This window comes from Mustela nivalis (assembly GCF_964662115.1).
Source record: "Mustela nivalis genome assembly, chromosome: 1".
NCBI lineage: Eukaryota > Metazoa > Chordata > Mammalia > Carnivora > Mustelidae > Mustela > Mustela nivalis.
Window position 1 is genome coordinate 138,836,265 of NC_139020.1, and position 21,133 is coordinate 138,857,397.

Genomic DNA, 21,133 nt, shown 5'->3' on the forward strand with positions numbered 1-21,133 from the left:
AGGACTTGGCTTCTGATAGCCTAGTTACTTTTTCCACTTAAAATTTAAAACAAAAATATTTATCCTGGAGACTGAGTTTTAAGTCTCAACTCTCTTAGACAAATCATAAGCAAAAATAGGTACTAAAATAAAGCCTCAATCTAGGTTGGCTTGCCTCACTGACTGAATTTGCCAGAGAATTGAGTAGTTTTCCACTTGAATTTTTGCTTTGAAGACTTGGCGTAGGAAAGGCTTACTCATTCATAGACCCTATGGGATGAGAGCAGCTTCAAAGGAAAAATGAGGAGGACTTCTTTTGTTTCAGCTTCTTCATCTTGGAACTATATGTGTATGTGCTTTTATATTTTAAGAAGATGAGAGGAAGACCAGTCCAAATGATGGAGAACGCTAAACTATCAATTATATTAAAAGAAATAGAGTGTTTCTACTACGGCAATACTTTTATCATGGAGCTAGACCAATAAAATCCTTTTAGAAGAGCTCTGAAATTGAATCGCTGTTTAGCTAAGAATGATGACGTAGAAATGTTTAAAAAAACCCGTTGTTTATGCTACACGCTTGCTTTGAAAGCCTGTCTTTATAGGTGATATGAAGATGCACTTCTGAATAATCAGCATACATTCAGTTTTTCTGAATTTATCTCTTGATCTCACCCAAGCTAATGCTTTAATCATGCACTTCCACTTTGCTCAGGTTGTAAAAAATGGCTTTCAGCATGAACTTCCTGCCCATTAACTTTCACCTAAATGGCACTAGGGTGCCATTTGGCTAATTATATTTGGAGTTCAAAGTTTTGATTATGGCTGATTTATCAGATGTAATCTTTTAAAGGCATGATATTAAATAATGGGCAGTGCATGTGAAGAAGATTAACTTTCCCTAAATCATCAAGATTGATGGTCTTGTTTTTCACAAATACACTACATGTTGATAGAGTATCCTTTGCTTCTGTGTATTGGGTTGCATGAGCTCCGGGTGGCTAAATTCGGGAATATTGTGCCAACCTGTGGGTCATAGGAACAAAGTGAACCAAGCCAATGACTTTTGATTTTAAGGTGTTATAAAGCTTAAGTAGTTTCGTTCTTTTATCTAGTCGCATTGAACTATTTAATGAGATCTGTGCTAAATGAAGCCAAAAGATAAAACTCCTGCACTCGTGGAGCTTGAATGGGTACATGAAAATCAAATAAAAGGCAAATAAGCACAATTGTTATCATTTGTTTAAAAAAAAAAAAAAAGAGTGAGTGAACCAAAAACTTAGAAATTAAAGATCTGGCATCTTAAGACAGAGAATGAGAAGGGTGTGAAGGGGTTAATGATCATACTGCTCATCATCAGTAATTTTTAATTTTCTTCAATACAAAGAAAAAAGTCTTCAGTTGATTAAGTAATCGATCAGAATTATTAGATTCCGCAAAAAGGAAATATAAACAATCACTGAACTGACTAATTCCTTAAAGGTTTGATTATAAGGCTAGGCACAATCTAGACACTTGTTATTTTTATAACTGATTTACTGCACCTGAATAATTCTTACAGTAAATAGAAAATGTGATCCAGACAGTAATCTTGAAAACTACCAAAATATCCACCTTTACATCTTTTTGTACCAAGAGGTAGTCCGCATTCACGTTTTGGCAGGTATCCTCTCCATCACTTATACAACATATGTGTAAATATTTATACAGATGTATTTCTGTGAGAAATAGAATGCTACTCTGTGCATTATTTTACAGCTGTTTTCTGCTTTTTAGCTTGAACACTTCCCCTTGATCTTTTATGCCGCCTTTACATTATAATATTAATGTCTGTGTGGTACTTCGCTTCACTGATGCATCTCAGCTGCATTCGCCAAGCTACTATTTACTTACATTTCAATTTCCAGGTTTTCACTTCTCCAAATAATGGGATGCCCGTCCTTTACCCTACCTTTAATTATTTCCTCAGGGCACACTTCTGAAAGTGGAATTTCATGTTTAAACTCTGAAGGCTTTGGATATATGGTTAACAATATCACCTCAAAAGATCATGCCGATGCATATACTTCCACGAGCTGGAAACATGTCCCCTCTCTCCGTGTGTCACTTTAACTAGGTTCTTGTTTTGATTTTTAACTTTTCGTCACTGTAGCAGTCACAAAATGACTACAAAAATGACTACGTTTTTCTTATGTGAAATTTAAATATACATTTAATGATTTAGGATTTGTAACGTTTTAAATTTTCAACAAAATCTAATTTAGAGGAAATGGGAACTTCTGGGATTTGAGCATTCTGCGGAAAAGTTCAAGGTGATGCTCTTTACAAAAGCAAGTCAACAAATTACAAATAAGAACATAAATAGAACGGGAGTAAAAAAGGAGTCCTGTTAAGAGAAAACAAGTTTGAAATCAGAGTACAGAATCTTTATCCTCAAGAATCATAATTTGTTGTAATCTGATGAGAAATTTGCTTTTAGGTAGAGTTATGAAAATATGATGGTATCTTAGAAATCCTGTGTCCGTTCTCTTTAAAGAGATGATAGTGAAACTATCTGAGAAGTGTGAATGGTCTGTGAAGTCTGTATTCTAGTACATATCATAACCAGTTGGCTCTCTTGCAAGTAACTTCTCTTATGACGGGCAGTTATCAAAATTAAATGATACTAAGAAAATTGAGTTTCCCTCGTAAATACAGTGATAAAATGTTAGAATTAAAAGAAATTTGAAAGATTGTCTAATGCAGCTCCTTATTTTGCAGGTGAAATAGAGTATTGCAGAGATGATGTGATATCCCCAGGGAGCCATACCTGGTGAGTAAAAAAAGAAGAAATAAATAAATTTGATAAGTCAACATGATAAATATCCTGGGTATAGATAAAAGAGAACAAGATTTGGGTTTTCATTACTAGCTGTGGGGATAAAAGCAGAAATTTTATATGGGCATAGATGAAGCATTAGAGCAAGGAAGAATTAACCAAATTTACTGTTACCTCAACAAGTCATAGACTTGTATCTCACAGATCAACTTATGCAGAAGGAAACTGTGTTCAAATCTTAAAGTTTTCAAGTGTTTAGGAAAGCTTGGTTAGGCATGACTCTGCTAGAATGGTCCTGAGATTTCTCAAGAAAAGATTAACATCCTTGGCATGGGACTTTGCAATAAAGGAAACACTATAGTTTAATTCACAGTGATTTCAGAAGATGGAAGATTCTTGAGAGGGGAAATCTAATTACAGTGAAAATAAAATTTCATTTACCCATCATTTCCTCCATTACTCTTTCTTTTTTTTTTTTTAAATTGGGAAGATAAGTATATACAAGAAATTGCAAAGAGAAACATGAAAGTGTACTGGGAAAAAATAAGGAATTGATGTAATGCTATTTAACTATAAATTTCTCATATTATCATATTTAACTTAATCTTCAAGTGAACCTATTGGGTAAATTCAATTGGTTATTTTAAAACAGAATTTCTATAGCAGTTCCAAATAACTTCATTGCTTTTTCTAATTCATTTGGAATTTAATGTATTTCTTATTGACCTAATAACTTTGTTCTCTTCTCTACTTGGAGGAGTTATTTAATGCATTTCTTTTTTTTAATTTTTTATTTTTTATAAACATATATTTTTATCCCCAGGGGTACAGGTCTGTGAATCGCCAGGTTTACACACTTCAAAGCACTCACCAAAGCACATACCCTCCCCAATGTCCATAACCCCACCCCCCCCTTCTCCCAACCCCCACCCCTCAGCAACCCACTGTTTGTTTTGTGAGATTAAGAGTCACTTATGGTTTGTCTCCCTCCCAATCCCATCTTGTTTCATTGATTCTTCTCCTACCCACTTAAGCCCACATGTTGCATCACCACTGCCTCATATCAGGGAGATCATATGATAGTTGTCTTTCTCTGCTTGACTTATTTCGCTAAGCATGATACGCTCAAGTTCCATCCATGTTGTCACAAATGGCAAGATTTCATTTCTTTTGATGGCTGCATAGTATTCCATTGTGTATATATACCACATCTTCTTGATCCATTCATCTGTTGATGGACATCTAGGGTCTTTCCATAGTTTGGCCATTGTGGACATTGCTGCTATAAACATTCGGGTGCACGTGCCCCTTTGGATCACTACGTTTGTATCTTCAAAGTAAATACCCAGTAGTGCAATTGCTGGGTCATAGGGCAGTTCTATTTTCAACATTTTGAGGAACCTCCATGCTGTTTTCCAGCGTGGTTGCACCAGCTTGGATTCCCACCAACAGTGTAGGAGGGTTCCCCTTTCTCCACATCCTCGCCAGCATCTGTCATTTCCTGACTTGTTGATTTTAGCCATTCTGACTGGTGTGAGGTGATATCTCATTGTGGTTTTGATTTGTATTTCCCTGATGCCGAGTGATATGGAGCACTTTTTCATGTGTCTGTTGGCCATATGGATGTCTTCTTTGCAGAAATGTCTGTTCATGTCCTCTGCCCATTTCTTGATTGGATTATTTGTTCTTTGGGTGTTGAGTTTGCTAAGTTCTTTATAGATTCTGGACACTAGTCCTTTATCTGATATGTCGTTTGCAAATATCTTCTCCCATTCTGTCAGTTGTCTTTTGATTTTGTTAACTGTTTCCTTTGCTGTGCAAAAGCTTTTGATCTTGATGAAATCCCAATAGTTTATTTTTGCCCTTGCTTCCCTTTCCTTTGGCGATGTTCCTAGGAAGATGTTGCTGCGGCTGAGGTCGAAGAGGTTGCTGCCTGTGTTCTCCTCAAGTATTTTGATGGATTCCTTTCACACATTGAGGTCCTTCATCCATTTTGAGTCTATTTTCGTGTGTGGTGTAAGGAAATGGTCCAATTTCATTTTTCTGCATGTGGCTGTCCAATGTTCCCAACACCATTTATTGAAGAGGCTGTCTTTTTTTCCATTGGACATTCTTTCCTGCTTTGTCGAAGATTAGTTGACCATAGAGTTGAGGGTCTATTTCTGGGCTCTCTATTCTGTTCCATTGATCTATGTGTCTGTTTTTGTGCCAGTACCATGCTGTCTTGATGATGACAGCTTTGTAATAGAGCTTGAAGTCCGGAATTGTGATGCCACCAACTTTGGCTTTCTTTTTCAATATCCCTTTGGCTATTCGAGGTCTTTTCTGGTTCCATATAAATTTTAGGATTATTTGTTCCATTTCTTTGAAAAAGATGGATGGTACTTTGATAGGAATTGCATTAAATGTGTAGATTGCTTTAGATAGCATAGACATTTTCACAATATTTATTCTTCCAGTCCATGAGCATGGAACATTTTTCCATTTCTTTGTGTCTCCCTCAATTTCTTTCATGAGTACTTTATAGTTTTCTGAGTATAGATTCTGTGCCTCTTTGGTTAAGTTTATTCCTAGGTATCTTATGGTTTGGGGTGCAATTATAAATGGGATGGACTCCTTAATTTCTCCTTCTTCTGTCTTGTTGGTATAGAGAAATGCAACTGATTTCTGTGCATTGATTTTATATCCTGACACTTTACTGAATTCCTGTACAAGTTCTAGCAGTTTTGGAGTGGAGTCTTTTGGGCTTTCCACATATAGTATCATATCATCTGTGAAGAGTGATAGTTTGACTTCTTCTTTGCCGATTTAGATGCCTTTAATTTCCTTTTGTTGTCTGATTGCTGAGGCTAGGACTTCTAGTACGATGTTGAATAGCAGTGGTGATAATGGACATCCCTGCCGTGTTCCTGACCTTAGCAGAAAAGCTTTAAGTTTTTCTCCATTGAGAATGATATTTGCTGTGGGTTTTTCATAGATGCCTTTGATGATATTGAGGTATGTGCCCTCTATCCCTACACTTTGAAGAGTTTTGATCAGGAAGGGATGCTGTACTTTGTCAAATGCTTTTTCAGCATCTATTGAGAGTATCATATAATTCTTGTTCTTTCTTTTATTGATGTGTTGTATCACATTGATTGATTTGCAGATGTTGAACCAAACTTGCAGCCCTGGAATAAATCCCACTGGGTCGTGTTGAATAATCCTTTTAATGTACTGTTGAATCCTATTGGCTAGTATTTTGGTGAGAATTTTCGCATCTGTGTTCATCAAGGATATTGGTCTATAGCTCTCTTTTTTGATGGGATCCTTGTCTGGTTTTGGGATCAAAGTGATGCTGGCCTCATAAAATGAGTTTGGAAGTTTTCCTTCCATTTATATTTTTTGGAATAGTTTCAGGAGAATAGGAATTAGTTCTTCTTTAAATGTTGGTAGAATTCCCCCGGGAAGCCGTCTGGCCCTGGGCTTTTGTTTGTTTGGAGATTTTTAATGACTGTTTCAATCTCCTTACTGGTTATGGGTCTGTTCAGGCTTTCTATTTCTTTCTGGTTCAGTTGTGGTAGTTTATATGTTTCTAGGAATGCATCCATTTCTTCCAGATTGTCAAATTTGTTGGTGTAGAGTTGCTCATAGTATGTTCTTATAATAGTTTGTATTTCTTTGGTGTTAGTTGTGATCTCTCCTCTTTCTTTCATGATTTTATTTATTTGGGTCCTTTCTCTTTTCTTTTTGATAAGTCTGGCCAGGGGTTTATCAATTTTATTAATTCTTTCAAAGAACCAGCTCCAGGTTTCGTTGATTTGCTCTATTGTTTTTTTGGTTTCTATTTCATTGATTTCTGCTCTGATCTTTATGATTTCTCTTCTCCTGCTTGGCTTAGGGTTTCTTTCTTGTTTTTTCTCCAGCTCCTTTAGGTGTAGGGTTAGGTTGTGTACCTGAGACCTTTCTTGTTTCTTGAGAAAGACTTGTACCACTATATATTTTCCTCACAGGACTGCCTTTGTTGTGTCCCACAGATTTTGAACTGTTGTATTTTCATTATCATTTGTTTCCATGATTTTTTTCAATTCTTCTTTAATTTCCAGGTTGACCCATTCATTCTTTAGAAGGCTGTTTAGTCTCCATGTATTTGGGTTCTTTCCAAACTTCCTCTTGTGGTTGAGTTCTAGCTTCAGAGTATTGTGATCTGAAAATATGCAAGGAATGATCCCAAGCTTTTGATACCGGTTGAGTCCTGATTTAGGACCGAGGATGTGATCTATTCTGGAGAATGTTCCATGTGCACTAGAGAAGAATGTATTCTGTTGCTTTGGGATGAAATGTTCTGAATATATCTGTGATGTCCATCTGGTCCAGTGTGTCATTTAAGGCCTTTATTTCCTTGCTGATCTTTTGCTTGAATGATATGTCCATTTCAGTGAGGGGAGTGTTAAAATCCCCTACTATTATTTTATTATTGTTGATGTGTTTCTTTGATTCTGTTATTAATTGGTTTATATAGTTGGCTGCTCCCACGTTGGGGGCATAGATATTTAAAATTGTTAGATCTTCTTGTTGGACAGACCCTTTGAGTATGATATAGTGTCCTTCCTCATCTCTTATTATAGTCTTTGGCTTAAAATCTAATTGATCTGATATAAGGATTGCCACTCCTGCTTTCTTCTTATGTCCATTAGCATGGTAAATTCTTTTCCACCCCCTCACTTTAAATATGGAGGTGTCTTCGGGCTTAAAATGAGTTTCTTGTAGGCAACATATAGATGGGTTTTGTTTTTTTTATCCATTCTGATACCCTGTGTCTTTTGATTGGGGCATTTAGCCCATTAACATTCAGGGTAACTATTGAGAGATATGAATTTAGTGCTATTGTACTGCCTGTAAGGTGACTGTTACTGTATATGGTCTGTTCCTTACTGATCTACCACTTGTAGGCTCTCTCTTTGCTTAGAGGACCCCTTTCAAGATTTCCTGTAGAGCTGGTTTGGTGTTTGCAAATTCTTTCAGTTTTTGTTTGTCCTGGAAGCTTTCAATCTCTCCTTCTATTTTCAATGATAGCCTAGCTGGATATAGTATTCTTGGCTGCATGTTTTTCTCGTTTAGTGCTCTGAAAATATCATGTCAGCTCTTTCTGGCCTGCCAGGTCTCTGTGGATTAGTCAGCTGCCAATCTAATATTTTTACCATTGTATGTTACAGACTTCTTTTCCCTGGATGCTTTCAGGATTTTCTCTTTGTCACTGAGACTTGTAAATTTTACTAGTAGGTGACGGGGTGTGGGCCCATTCTTACTGATTTTGAGGGGCGTTCTCTGAACCTTCTGAATTTTGATGCTCGTTCCCTTTGCCATATTGGGGAAATTCTCCCCAATAATTCTCTCCAGTATACCTTCTGCTCCCCTCTCTCTTTCTTCTTCTTCTGGAATCCCAATTATTGTATAGTCCTTTGAAAGAGACATATGTGATCTGTGAGAATTATAGTTTTCTTTTTTTAGAAGAAAAATTTGCAAAAGATCTTTCCAAAGATAATGTGCCACAAATCTTTTGTTTGTTGTTCTCTGTAATGAGGATTAATTGCTGTTTAAAAAAAATGTAATTGACTTGTTAATCTTCAAATTCTTTCCTTTTCACAAGAGGATCAAGCTGTAAACAAAAAAAATTCAAAAAAATTTAGAGAAATTTAAAAAAAAAAGAGGGGGGGGGCACCTGGGTGGCTCAGTGGGTTAGGCCTCTGCCCGTCTTATGGTGTCACTTATCTCTCGAATTCTCCCCTCGTGGTCCAGTAGCTGTTTGTCCCTCCTTTGCTTAACTTCTTTATTCTCTGTCATTTGGTCTTCTATATCACTAATTCTTTCTTCTGCCTCATTTATCGTAGCAGTGAGAGCCTCCATTTTTTATTGCACCTCATTAATAGCTTTTTTAATTTCAACTTGGTTAGATTTTAGTTCTTTTATTTCTCCAGAAAGGGCTTTTATATCTCTGGGGAGGGTTTCTCTAATATCTTCCATGCCTTTTTCGAGCGCAGCTAGAACCTTGAGAATTGTCATTCTGAACTCTAGATCTGACATATTACCAATGTCTGTATTGATTAGGTCCTTAGCCTTCGGTACTGCCTCTTGTTCTTTTTTTTGTGGTGAATTTTTCTGCTTTGTCATTTTGTCTAGTTAAGAGTATATGAAGGAGTAAGTAAAATACTAAAAGGCTGGCAACAACCCCAGGAAAATATGCTTTAAGCAAATCAGAAGAGATCCCAAATCATGAGGGGGAAGAAAGGGGATAAAAAGAGGTTCAAAAAGAAAGAAAGAAAAAAATAAAAAAACAATAAAAGAATTTAAAAAGAGAATAAAGAATAATATAAAAAAGAAAAAATATATATATTAGATAAACTAGTTTAAAAAATGTGAAAAAATAAAAGGGTAAAAGTTAAAAAAATTTTAGCAGAAGAAGAGAAAAAAAATGAAAAAGAAAAAAATTAAATTAATTGCAAGACTAAAAAAATGACAGGGAGAAAGCCATGAGTTCCGTGCTTTGCTTTCTCGTCCTCTGGAATTCTGCTGCTCTCCTTGGTATTGAAACTGCACTCCTTGGTAGGTGATCTTGGTCTTGGCTGGATTTCTTTTTGATCTTCTTGGGGAGGGGCCTGGTGTAGTGATTCTCAAGTGTCTTTGCCGCAGGCGGAATTGCACCGCCCTTACCAGGGGCCGGGCTGAGTAATCCGCTCGGCTTTGCTTTCGGGAGCTTTTGTTCCCTGAGTGCTTTCCGTAGAGTTCTGGAGGACCAGAATACAAATGGCGGCCTCCGGGTCTCCGGCCGGAGGAGCCGAGAGCCTGGGGCCCCACTCCTCAGTGCGCCCTCAGAGAACAGCGCCTAGTCACTCCCGTTTGCCTGACCTCCGGCCACGCTCCGAGCTCACCGAGCCTGCAACTGGTCCCGGAGCTGTGATCTTACTGTCGGCTCTGTCTCTGTAGCCGGCTTCCCCATTCTAATACCTCTAAGCTCTGCGACACTCAGACACCCCTGATCCTCCTATGACCCTGCGGGACCTGAGGCCACGCTGACTCTGCGTGGGCTTCGCCCCGGTTCAGCCTCTGGAGCGATGTCCCTCAGTGGAACAGACTTTTAAAAGTCCTGATTTTGTGCTCCGTTGCTCCTCCACTTGCGGGGGGCCGGCCCCTTCCCCCGGGGTCTATCGTCCCGTCGTTTTTGATTCACTTCACTGGTCCTACCTTTCAGAAAGTGGTTGTTTTTCTGTTTCTAGAATTGCTGTTCTTCTCTTCGATCTGCTGATGGATTTGCAGGTGTTTGCAATCTTTAGATAAGCTATCTAGCTGATCTCCTGCTAGCTTATGTAGTCTCAGCCTGCTACTTCTCCGCCATCTTGATCTCCTCCTATTTAATGCATTTCGTAATGATTTTAATAACTTTGTTTCTCTCTCTACTTGGCAGAGTCACATGTTCTAGTTGAAAACTTTTAGATTTGAACACAGTTTCCTTCTGTTTTATTTTGGTTTTGCTTTTTATTAATTAGGAGCCAGCTTCTTTCATCCAAATTTAGATGCAAACTGGAATAATTCTAATCTGCAGTTTCACACCAATATATTGATCTCTTTCATTTTGTTTCCAGAGAGTAAAGCATTTTATACTAATTAAAGATTATTACTAATGATTATGGCATACAATTTAGAGAAAAAGTTAAATGACTCAAGCTGATATAATGTTCATTTATGAGAATAAGTATGTAAATATAGTCAAAACATTTTAGAAAATGAACTTCTCCAACTTGATAATTGTAGTACATATTAAAATGAAGCTTGAGCAATTAAAACGTTTTGGCACTGACTTAAGAATAAAGAAGATGTGACACAGAGGAGAGTCTAGAATGAAATCGAAATATAGGAATTTAATGAAGAATACAAGTGACATTTCAACTTAGTAGGAGAAATGATGGCAGAGTCAAGAAGAAGTGATGAGAAAAACACCACATAAAAGTATATCTTTACATCAAAAGAAAAGACTGAAACCTTTTTGTCAACAAATAGGGATCATATACATGTGGACGTACTCATAAGAAATGGGATAAGGAATTCAGTGGGAAATGCACAAATGGTATGATTTAGATATCACTCAGGGAAATATCAGTGGCCAGTAAACAAGAGGAAAAAAGGAGGCAAGGATACTAATACTTTAATACATATAAAAAGTGTATTTTGTGTTTTAGTCAGACAAAATGTATGCTTGATACCCTCAAAATATCAACCAATGGGGAGACCTGAAGGACATCTCCAGCCTTTCATTGTAGGGGGAAATGTGAAGGGAAATAACTTTTCTGGGAGTGAAATTGGCCACTATCTATTAAAATTCTAGTAATAGGTATCCTTTGACCCAACTGTCTAATTTCTTGGGAAATTACTCCTAGAGATTACTCAAGTTCCTGAGATATATGTTCAAGGCATTCATTGCACTTAGTAATAGAACAAAATCACAGACTGGTTAAATAAATCATCGTGCCTCAATATATAATGAAATAATATATAGTTTTTATTAAAATCAGTATATCTATGTCAGATGATATGATAATATATTGATGGTAAGTGAGAAATACAAGTTTTATACATCACATAATCTTGTTTTGTTAAAATAATATCCTGTAATTTAAAAAAACTTGTTTCCGGGAACGGAATTGGAGAAGTTACTTATTCATTCATTCATTTATATATAGTTCACACGCAATGTTGTATTAGTTTCAGGTGTACCAATTAGTGATTTGATGAGTTTATGCATTATGTTATGTTCATCAGAAGAATAATTATACCTGTCCCATTATATCACTTTTATAACATCATTGACTGTATTCCTCATGTTGTGCCTTTTACTCCCATGACTTACTTAGTCCATAACAGAGGCCTGTATCTCCCTCTTTCCTTACCTGTTTTGCCCAACCTCCCCTCCCCTCCCTTCTGGCAACCATCTTTTTGCTCTCTGTATTTATGGTTCTGATTCTGCCTTTTTGACCCCCCCCCCCCTTTTTTAAGATTCTATTTATGAGTGGAATCATATTGTATTTGTCTTTCTCAGTGTGACTTACTTCACTTAGCATAATAACCTCTAGGTCCATGCATGTTGTTTCAGATGGTAGGATCTCATCCTTTTTAAGGCTGTGTAATATTCCATTATGTATATGTACTATGTTTTCTTTATTCATCTGTATTGGTAAAGAAAAAGTTAAACTGTCACTACTTGCAGACCGCATGACACTATACGTAGAAAATCCTAAAGATTCTGCTGGAATCTATTAGAAATAATAAATTCAGTAAAGTGGCAAGATACAAAATTAATACCCAGAAACTAGTAGCATTTCTATATACTCACTGTGACGTTGCAGAAAGAGAAATTTTTAAAAATACCATTTACAGTTGAACCAAAAAGAATAAAATACCTAGGAATAAACTTAACCTAAAAGGTGAAAGATCTGTACTATGAAAACTATAAAACACTAATGAAAGAAATTGAAGATGATAGAAATGCAAAGATACTTCACACACATGGGTTAGAAGAATTAACACTGGACAAAATGTCCATATTCCCTAAAGCAATCTACAGATTCAGTGCAATCCCTATGCAAATGTCAAGAGCATTTTTTGCAAAACCAGAACAAATAACACTAAAATTTGTATGGAACTACGGAAGATCCCAAACAACCCAAGGAATCCTGAGAAAGAAGAACAAAGATGGTGATATGACAGTCCTAGGTTTCAAGATCCACTGCAAAGTTTATTAATCACAACAGTATGATATTGGCACAAAACAGACCCATAGATCAATGGGACCAGATAGAGACCCCAGAAATAAATCCGCATATGGTCACTCTATGGCAAAGGAGACAAGAATATACAATGGGGAAGAGACAATGAAACTGAACTATTTTCTAACACCATACACAAAAATAAACTCAAAATGTATTAAAGACTTAAACATGAGACTTGAAACCATAAAAATCCTAGAAGAGAACATAAGCAGTAATTTCTCTGACATCAGCCATAGCACCATTTTTCTAGATACATCTCCAAAGGCAAGAAGAAACAAAGGCAAAAATAAACTATTGGGACTATTATCAAAGTAAAAAGCTTTTGCACAGCAAAGAAAACCATGAATAAAACAAAAAACAACCTACTGAGTGGGAGAAGGTATTTGCAAATGATATATCCTATACGGGGTTAATATCCAAAAGATATAAATGTTCTAACACAATTCAATACCAAAAAAGCCAACAACCTGATTAAAAGATGGGCAGAGGACCTGAAGAAATATTTTTCCAAAGAAGACATACAGATGGCCAACAGACTCATGTAGAGACGCTCAACATCACTCATCTGGGACATACAAGTCAAAACCACAATGAGACATCTGCTCAAGCCTGTTAGAATCGATAAAATCATGAAGACAAGGAACAACAAGTGTTGGTGATGGTGTGGAGAAAAAGGAACCATGTTCACTCTTGGCAGAAATGTAAGTTGGTGCAGCCACTGTGGAAAACAGTAGGGAGATCCTTCAAAATTTTTATAAAAAGTTACAAATAGAAATACCATCTGATCCAGTAATTCCACTATTGAGTATTTAACCAGGGAAAATGAAAACACTAATACAAAAAGATAAATGCATTCCTATAAATGCAGCTATTTATTACAACATAATTTACTACAGCTGAAACCTGAGAGCAACCTGTGTCCATCAGTAGGTTATTTTATCTTGTCATCTGTTTTTAATATATATTCTGATTAAATGTGCTTTTAAATTTTTTACATTTCTCTAATGAAATATATGATTAGCATATAAACATGGAAAATAACAAAAGAGTGAAAATAGAACAATAAAAATAATAGGTACAGAATCTATTTTAATCCTGTATACTCATTATATAATTATGTTGTTGTTGTTGTTTGAGATTTTTATTTATTTGAGAGAGAAAACTCACAAGCTGAGTAGTGGTGGGGAAGAGGCAGAAGAAGAGGGACAGGCAGAGTCCCCAACTGAGCAAGGAGCCCAACATGGGCTCTATCTCAGGACCATAAAATCATGACCTTAGCCACAGGCAGACACTAGACTGACTGAACCACCCAAGCAACCCCAAAGTTATGTTTTCATGTATAACTTAAAATGAATTATCTTTATTGAAAATACATATCTTCAAGAAATTCCATCCTTAGATACATACCCCCAAAAAATGAAAATAGGTATGCCCAGAACTTCTATATGCATGTTTATAAATATTCATAATAAAGCGAAAATACGGAGACAACTCAGGTTTTCAGCAATGAAAATGGATAAATGTGGTACATCCATACAGTGAAATAGTACAGTAATCAGAAGTGAAGTAGCAACCTGAATACACCTGGAGAACATTATTTTAAATGAAAGAAGCCAGTGACAAAAGAAGGCATATATGATTTCATTTCTGGGAAATGTTTAGACTATGTAAATAGAGTGACAGAAAGTAGATTATTGGTTGCCTAGAGCTGAGGCTGGAAGAAGGAAGCTAAGGAGTTGCTGCTAATGTGTGTGGGGTTTCTTTTCGGAGAGAGGAAATTGTTGTAAAAGTAGGTCATGGTACATGGTGACACAGTTCTGAATATAATAGAAACATTGAATTGTATACTTCAAATAGGTGAACTTTATGGTCTATGAATTATCCTAATAACGATTTTTTAAAAATACATAACTTTCCTTGGGCATTTTAGACAATTTCTGAGATCGCTTCTTCGAGTGTAATAAAGATTAAAAATAATGGAGTGTTTCAGTAATCTGTAGTTGAGTCTGAAAGGTAACCTAACCTTTTAATAGCCACACAAGATTTCCCAGCAGCTGGGATCTACACTAGCAGTGGTACCAGTGATTATTTAAATCCTATAACCAGGAAAGTATTTTATGACCCTTTCATTCTCCCCCCAGACTTCTGATTCCCTTGGTAGGAGAGGCTATTTGATGGCATTTCATCTGCTGTAGGCTTTTTTTTAACAAAGACCAGTCCTGAGTCTCCGAGCTAACCTCAGGCCACACTGTCTAACCAGGACTCAGTTTATTTCCATACTTTTTATAGTTGATCTTCTATTTGAGGTCAATGAAGCTGATTTATGGCTTTTGGAGAATTATAACCCATCTATCTTAAACACATTTATTCAAGTGAAAAACAAGAAATAGAATCAATAGAAATAATGAATTTTCTATATAATAATGAAATTTCTAAATAGAAATAATGAAAGTTGATGATTAAAAAAAAATCAAAATTCATGCTCATGGAACTTGCTTACCTAAATTCTAGGAACTGTTTAATGACTGAAGCAGTCATAAAATCTTGGGGCCTGAAGGGGTCTATAGATGATGTAGTTCAAGACGTTTGTCTTACAAATGAGGGAACATAGACCCTGGGAGGTTGCCGCCTTAACATGGACTCACATTTTCAATGCCGGCCTTGAAATAAGAGAGGAACTTGTAACTAAGAAGAGGTCTCAGAAGAGAGTGTGGTTTGGGTGAGCTGAAGCAGTATTAACAACTCCTCTGTGCTTTAGCGATGCTCGGTGAAAGAACACTGGGATTCCCAAATTCCGCATGACATCCATCTCCCCATTCCTGGCTGCAGCTGGCTGTTTGTGAACTTTTGTTGTCAGGGGCAGCCACAGAGCTACGGGGAGGGAAGGGTCCTTAAGAAAGCCAGGGGTGGAGGAAGGGCATGCCTATCTTGCCTTTTTGTAAATGCCAAAGCTAATTTCAGTGATTGCTTTAGTGATATAATGATAACCAAGATTAAAGCGAGCAGGAATCCACTTTAGGGTATGAGAGCTGGAATTTTAGATTTCATTATAAGATTGGCATTTCAACAAAATAGTAATATAATGGCAATGGATTTCCATCTTTTCTCCATTTCTGTTGAAATATTATATCATAAATATACTTTGATACAAAAGAGATCTCTCAATTTTATGAGAGCCTGAAAGCCCTATTTTATTCTTGTGCTGACTTATCCCTAAAATATCTTTTTGATGTACAGCTTCAATATTCTTTCCAGTGTCCATGACATCAGCAATCCAAAATAGCATTAGTTTTAGTCTTTTTCACATAGAGTTGTAGGTTATCCAAAAAAGGGGGGGTGGGTGGGTCCTGCTTAGTGCTCACTGAAATATCCTTATAATATTATGAAGAGATGTTTATGGTTCGTGGAGCTAATTGTTCCAAGAGAAGAAAGAAAAAAATGCCATCCATGAAGGAGGCAAACTTTACCCCCAACTATTCTAAAATGTTCCTAAGGCACGTAGGGAGGGAACTAATACTTTTTAAATATATATTAGTGCTTCTTTTGTTAGAGGAAATGTAGTGTTTTCCCAGATTCTGTTTAGGAGATGGAAGTTGTGAGACCACACAACTGGCAAATGTCAGAGTTCTGAATCTCTCTCCCCTGCTGTGTGCTTAAAGGTCCACAAAGTTAACTACAGACCACATGCACAGGGACCAGCCTTCCCAAGCCCCAGAAATGAAATCTTGCACCCACTAAGGTTAACTACAAGGGTACTGATCAATGAGGATCATTTAGTTGGAGAGCATAATAAATTGGTTAAGTACCCTTGATTTTAAGTACGATTCTAGAACTTAATTTTATTTTTAATGTTTTTCCCCTTCCTGGAGTTACTCTGGCATTCTTAGGAAGTTTTTGTTAGTTATGTTCGGTTACAAGAACCCCTTGCACACAATCAGACATTTACCTGGTTTGCATATAATTCCTATCTACATCAAATACTACTTTAGGGAAACTTTAGCTTTCTGAAATATGGGCATTAAAGAACTAATTATTGGGTTAATGACCATGCTTTTCCTCTAGATGGTCCATTTGAAAAGAAAGCTGAATGCTTTGTTACTCAAGGAATGTGTTAAATAACAACAGTAACATAAATGAACCCTTGAAGTATACAAAAAGCACTGGCTAGTGTGGGTAGTGTTGCATTGATTCTGGCATTATACACGTATTTGCACTAGATGTGCCACATACGCTGATTGATTTGTTACCGTACCCATGCTCACTTAACAGCCGTGACCAAGATACGGACATGAATGTGATGGTTTCAGCCGAAGCTTGACCAGAATGCTTGGCTACTTTCCTTAGCGTGGTGGGTAAAAACTAAAAGTCCCTTAAATGAATGTGCCGTTAGGTAACATTTGGTGTGCCATTTCTAAGGCTGTGGATATAGCTGTCTTGCATAACTCAGCCACACACGTGAAAAATAATGCCAGAAGGCTGGCTCATGGATGAGAATCATGTGCCCTGACCTCGGAGAAAGAAACCACCATTAGTATAGCTAATGATTCGAACACTTTGGCCTTTGAGGTTGCTCTGTAGAATCCCTCTCTTTTAGTAATAAAGACAACAGTTTTTTAAAGAAGTAATTTTTAAAAGGAAGAAATTGGTACCGCTTTCCTCTATGATCCTTTATTGAGTATGGCGACTTACCGCCCACCCCTGCCAGAACACAAGCTTGAAAAAGTTGGACAGTGCCTGCTGTAGAATAAACATTTTTTTTTTTTCCTGAATGACCCAAGGCTCCCTCATTACTGTTATGTCTAAAGAAGCTGCTGCCTTTTCATTTTAATGTGAGAGACATAATTTTCTTGTTGTTTTCCAAGGCTGTCAGATAATAGACAAATTGCCTTTGATAAAACATGCTTTCAGTTTCTCCAGTGTAATCATTCAATTTTCATTTTCATGAGGGATTGTTTATTTTGATGACTTGAATTGGTTGACTAGGATGTCAGTGTCTAGTACTCATCAGTAAAGATTGTAGTGTGAGTGATAATTCAGGAGAGCATATGCTACTATCACATTTATTATGTACAAATGCTTTTCTGTGTTTAATTTTTAAAAATCAGGAGTGACAACTCATTTGAGTAAATAATTTCTCTCAGCCTGTTTCTCCCTAAAAGTCACTTAGAAATGAAGACAATTTGTGCAACTGTTTATTGAGGGATTTGTGCACTGCTGTTTATTGAAGGAAAATGGGTTCTCACTCCTGTAATTTCAACTCCTATAATTCCTGCTGGTGGTTCATGTTCCTCCTCTTTATTTCACTACCCTGATTGTGGGTGTGTGCACACATACCTTTCTCTCTTGCCCTATCAATACACAAAGCAGACTTCAAAAGAACTTTAATTTAAAAAATAAATCAAAGTAGTCTATATACATTGTAGAAAATTCTAATATAAAAAAAAGTAAAAATCCCCTAAGTCTTTGTTTACTTCTTTGTCCTTATCTTATTTAAATCTCTCAAATTAAGAGGTTAAGATCTGAAAAGTTCTTCTGTTAATTATCTTAGCTTACATGTCCAGTAACGTATTCAGTGGAAGCCTAGCCCCCAAGTGTGATGCTGTGCTCTCCTTCCCATTAGCCCTGCCCTGACTCTAGTCAACAGCTGAGCAAACAGCGAGCCCCCACCACACACCAGACACGATGTCAAGCACTGAAGACACACGGGCAAATAATATATACGCCCCAACTGGCAGATATAGATAGACATGAAATCGTTGAGGAAGTGTCCTAGTAAGGGTGCGGCTGACCTTGAACCGGCATCTGGGAGAGGCAATCATTTCACATAGCTTCTGGATGGAAAAGTCTGCCTGGGAAGACCACTTCAGTGTTCTTGCTATATTAAAGGTAACTAAAGCCGCATGTTGAGTTATGCTCCCTAAGAGAGTACAGAGAAAAGTAAACACAGGTCCAAAATTTAAAAGACCTTTAATAGTAGACAGGAGGAGGTGAGCTTGAGAAATTTAAAAGAAAGAGAAGTAGCTGGAAAACCAGAAAATGTGGTATCCAGTGGGCACAAGCTAAGAACGTTTCTAGATGGAGGAAGTAGTCCATTGGGTAAAATGCTCTTTGTTAATAGGGTCTGAAAGATAATCATTGGGTTTAGCAATATAAATGTTATTGGTGACACTGACAAGAGCTGTTTTATAAGATGTTAGCAAGAGGGTGCCTGGGTGGCTCAGTTGGTTAAGCAACTGCGTTCAGCTCAGGTCATAATCCTGGAGTCCTGGGATTGAGTCCCACATCAGGCTCCCTGCTCATCTGGGAGCCTGCTTCCCCCTCCCCCTTTGTCTGCATCTCTGTCTACTCATGATCTCTTTCTCTCTCTGTCAAATAAATAAATAAAATCTTTAAAAAAAAAAAAAAAGATGTTAGCAAGAAACCAGAGAAGAGTAAATGCAGAGATGTTAGCAGCATCTGTAACTGCCTTTTACCACATTTTAACATGTTAATGTAATTATTTGGTATATGGTTCTGATGTTTCCATTATTTAAAATGTGGGTTCCTTATGTGCCTTGACTGTCTTACCTCTGATAACCCTAATCCTAGTACTATATCTAGGAAAGATGTTAAGTAAATAGTTGACAAGTAAACCTTCCTTCTCACAGCTGCTTCTCCCATGTTGTCACTGCCATTTCCCTCTGGTCTTCAGTTCCTTCTCTCTCCTTGCTTCTCCTGCATTTGATAGGCTTTCAGGTTTTATGCATCTTTCTGCAACATCTCCATGTCAGTTTTTGGCTGGTTGCAAATTAACTCCCTTTACTCCAAGAAATTTAATCTTCAGTTAAGAATTAAATTATAACCAAAGAAATTAAATTAGAACATACACAAAATTCCTCCCCTTCCACTCTATGTGTCCCCTTCCCTCCCACTGTGTGAGTTTAGGTACCTCCTCCCCCCTCTCAACTCCTTTTCCTCCCTCTCCATCCTTTCCTCCATCTTTGCCTTTCTGGTTTTTGTTGTTGTTTGCTTTTTGTTGTTGTTTTGTTTTGTTTTACAAAAACTTAAATGCCATTTCGACCCAGGACATACAAGTTGTAGAAGTAGGGAAGAATCATTAATTACCACACTTATTTCGTGGAGAGATATTTGAAAGCTAGTTTGAGGACCACAATAGATTGACATGAAAACTAAAAAAACAAGTATTAAAGGGATAAAATTTGAGGAATACTTAGATTAAATAAAAAGTCTTGAATCATTGAATGATGAAGATTCTGTGAATCTGACAACTTCCCCTTGGGTTAATGACACCAATAGAAAACAGGAGTTAGGAAATGGGGTATCAGTTATTGTTTTCTTTGTCCCATCCATGATGATGTTTTAATCCTTAGACACCCATTAACTAAAAGGATTTGACTGAGCTTCTGTGTCCTGTGGTGCAGTCCCTCAGCGCAGAGCCCTGCCTGGGCCGCCGAAGGATGAATCTGATTGAGGCAGGAAGCGCCATCTATAATGGTGGCCTCATCTATAATGGTGCCCGCCTTTACCTCCTGTAATGCTCAGGGGAGGAGCAGCTTATCTTCAGGATGGCCAATTCTTTATAGTTAGTATCAGAAATGAGTCCATCAATCAGCCACATGAGACTTTTAAAGGGGCACCGGGGCCATAAACTTTATGAAAAAGGCTAGAGATTGCATTCAGCCCTCAAGCAGATACACAATTACCCTAAACCCAGTTCAGGGCAGAGAAACTAAATCTTCTTTTTAAAAAAACAAAACACACCCTGACAAAGTCAAGACCCCCACACTCATCATGGCTTTTAGAAGGAGAAAGATTAGAGATAGCAGTTGTCAGACAAATCTTCTCTTCTATAGCTGCTCTGAGAAAAGAAGAGGAGGGGCAAGGAAGAAAATGGTAGAGAGAAGGAAAAACAATTAGGCTGGGAGAGGAAGAAAACGAAGGGAGAGTAGAGAGAGATGTTTCTGGAGTCTGTAAATACTTGCCTGTTTAGGAGATGAACGCATTGATATTGAGGGGACTTGAAAAATCTCATTGATTTATTCACTGTAGGCAGAAGTTAGAGAAAATCTCATTTTCATGAGCTTCCCTTCCTATCACTCAGTTCCCTGGTGACACAGAAAGTAAACCTTTTCTAAAGGTTTTCCCAGGCAGTTTGACATTTTGTTGAATTAACTGGCATATATTGCACCAAATTTATATGCTGCATCTTTCCACCCAAGCAAGGAATGATTGAATAGAGTTTGGGGGGCACCAAGAGAACTCTGAAAACTTTCTAGTTTCTAGGGTGGTCTTGCTTCTGAAGCCTGCCTGTCAGCCTCAAAAATCTTCCCCATGTCTCACTGCCTACCCACCTGGATATAAATGGTGAGGGCATTCTAAATCTCAGCAGGATTCTTCTCTGACACCCGAGATCAGTCCCCTGAGGCTCCCTGTGTATGTACTGTCATAATGTTTTATCTGGTAGATATCAAGAACATCTGAAATATTTGGAAAAAGGTGTGAGGAAGGAAGATTAGATGAATGAAGCATTATATTGC

General features: G+C 37.2%; 1 protein-coding gene across 1 annotated transcript in view; it reads left to right on the plus strand.

The window, feature by feature from the left end:
* Positions 1–21,133, plus strand: part of LOC309861100 (uncharacterized protein) — a gene marked incomplete at its 5' end in the record, with an annotated part of 268,107 nt that overhangs the window by 223,942 nt on the left and 23,032 nt on the right. Inside the window, one exon of the mRNA XM_082723671.1 lies at positions 2,739–2,790. Coding sequence (XP_082579797.1) covers positions 2,739–2,790 — 52 coding nt within the window. The remainder of the gene's footprint in view (positions 1–2,738; positions 2,791–21,133) is intronic.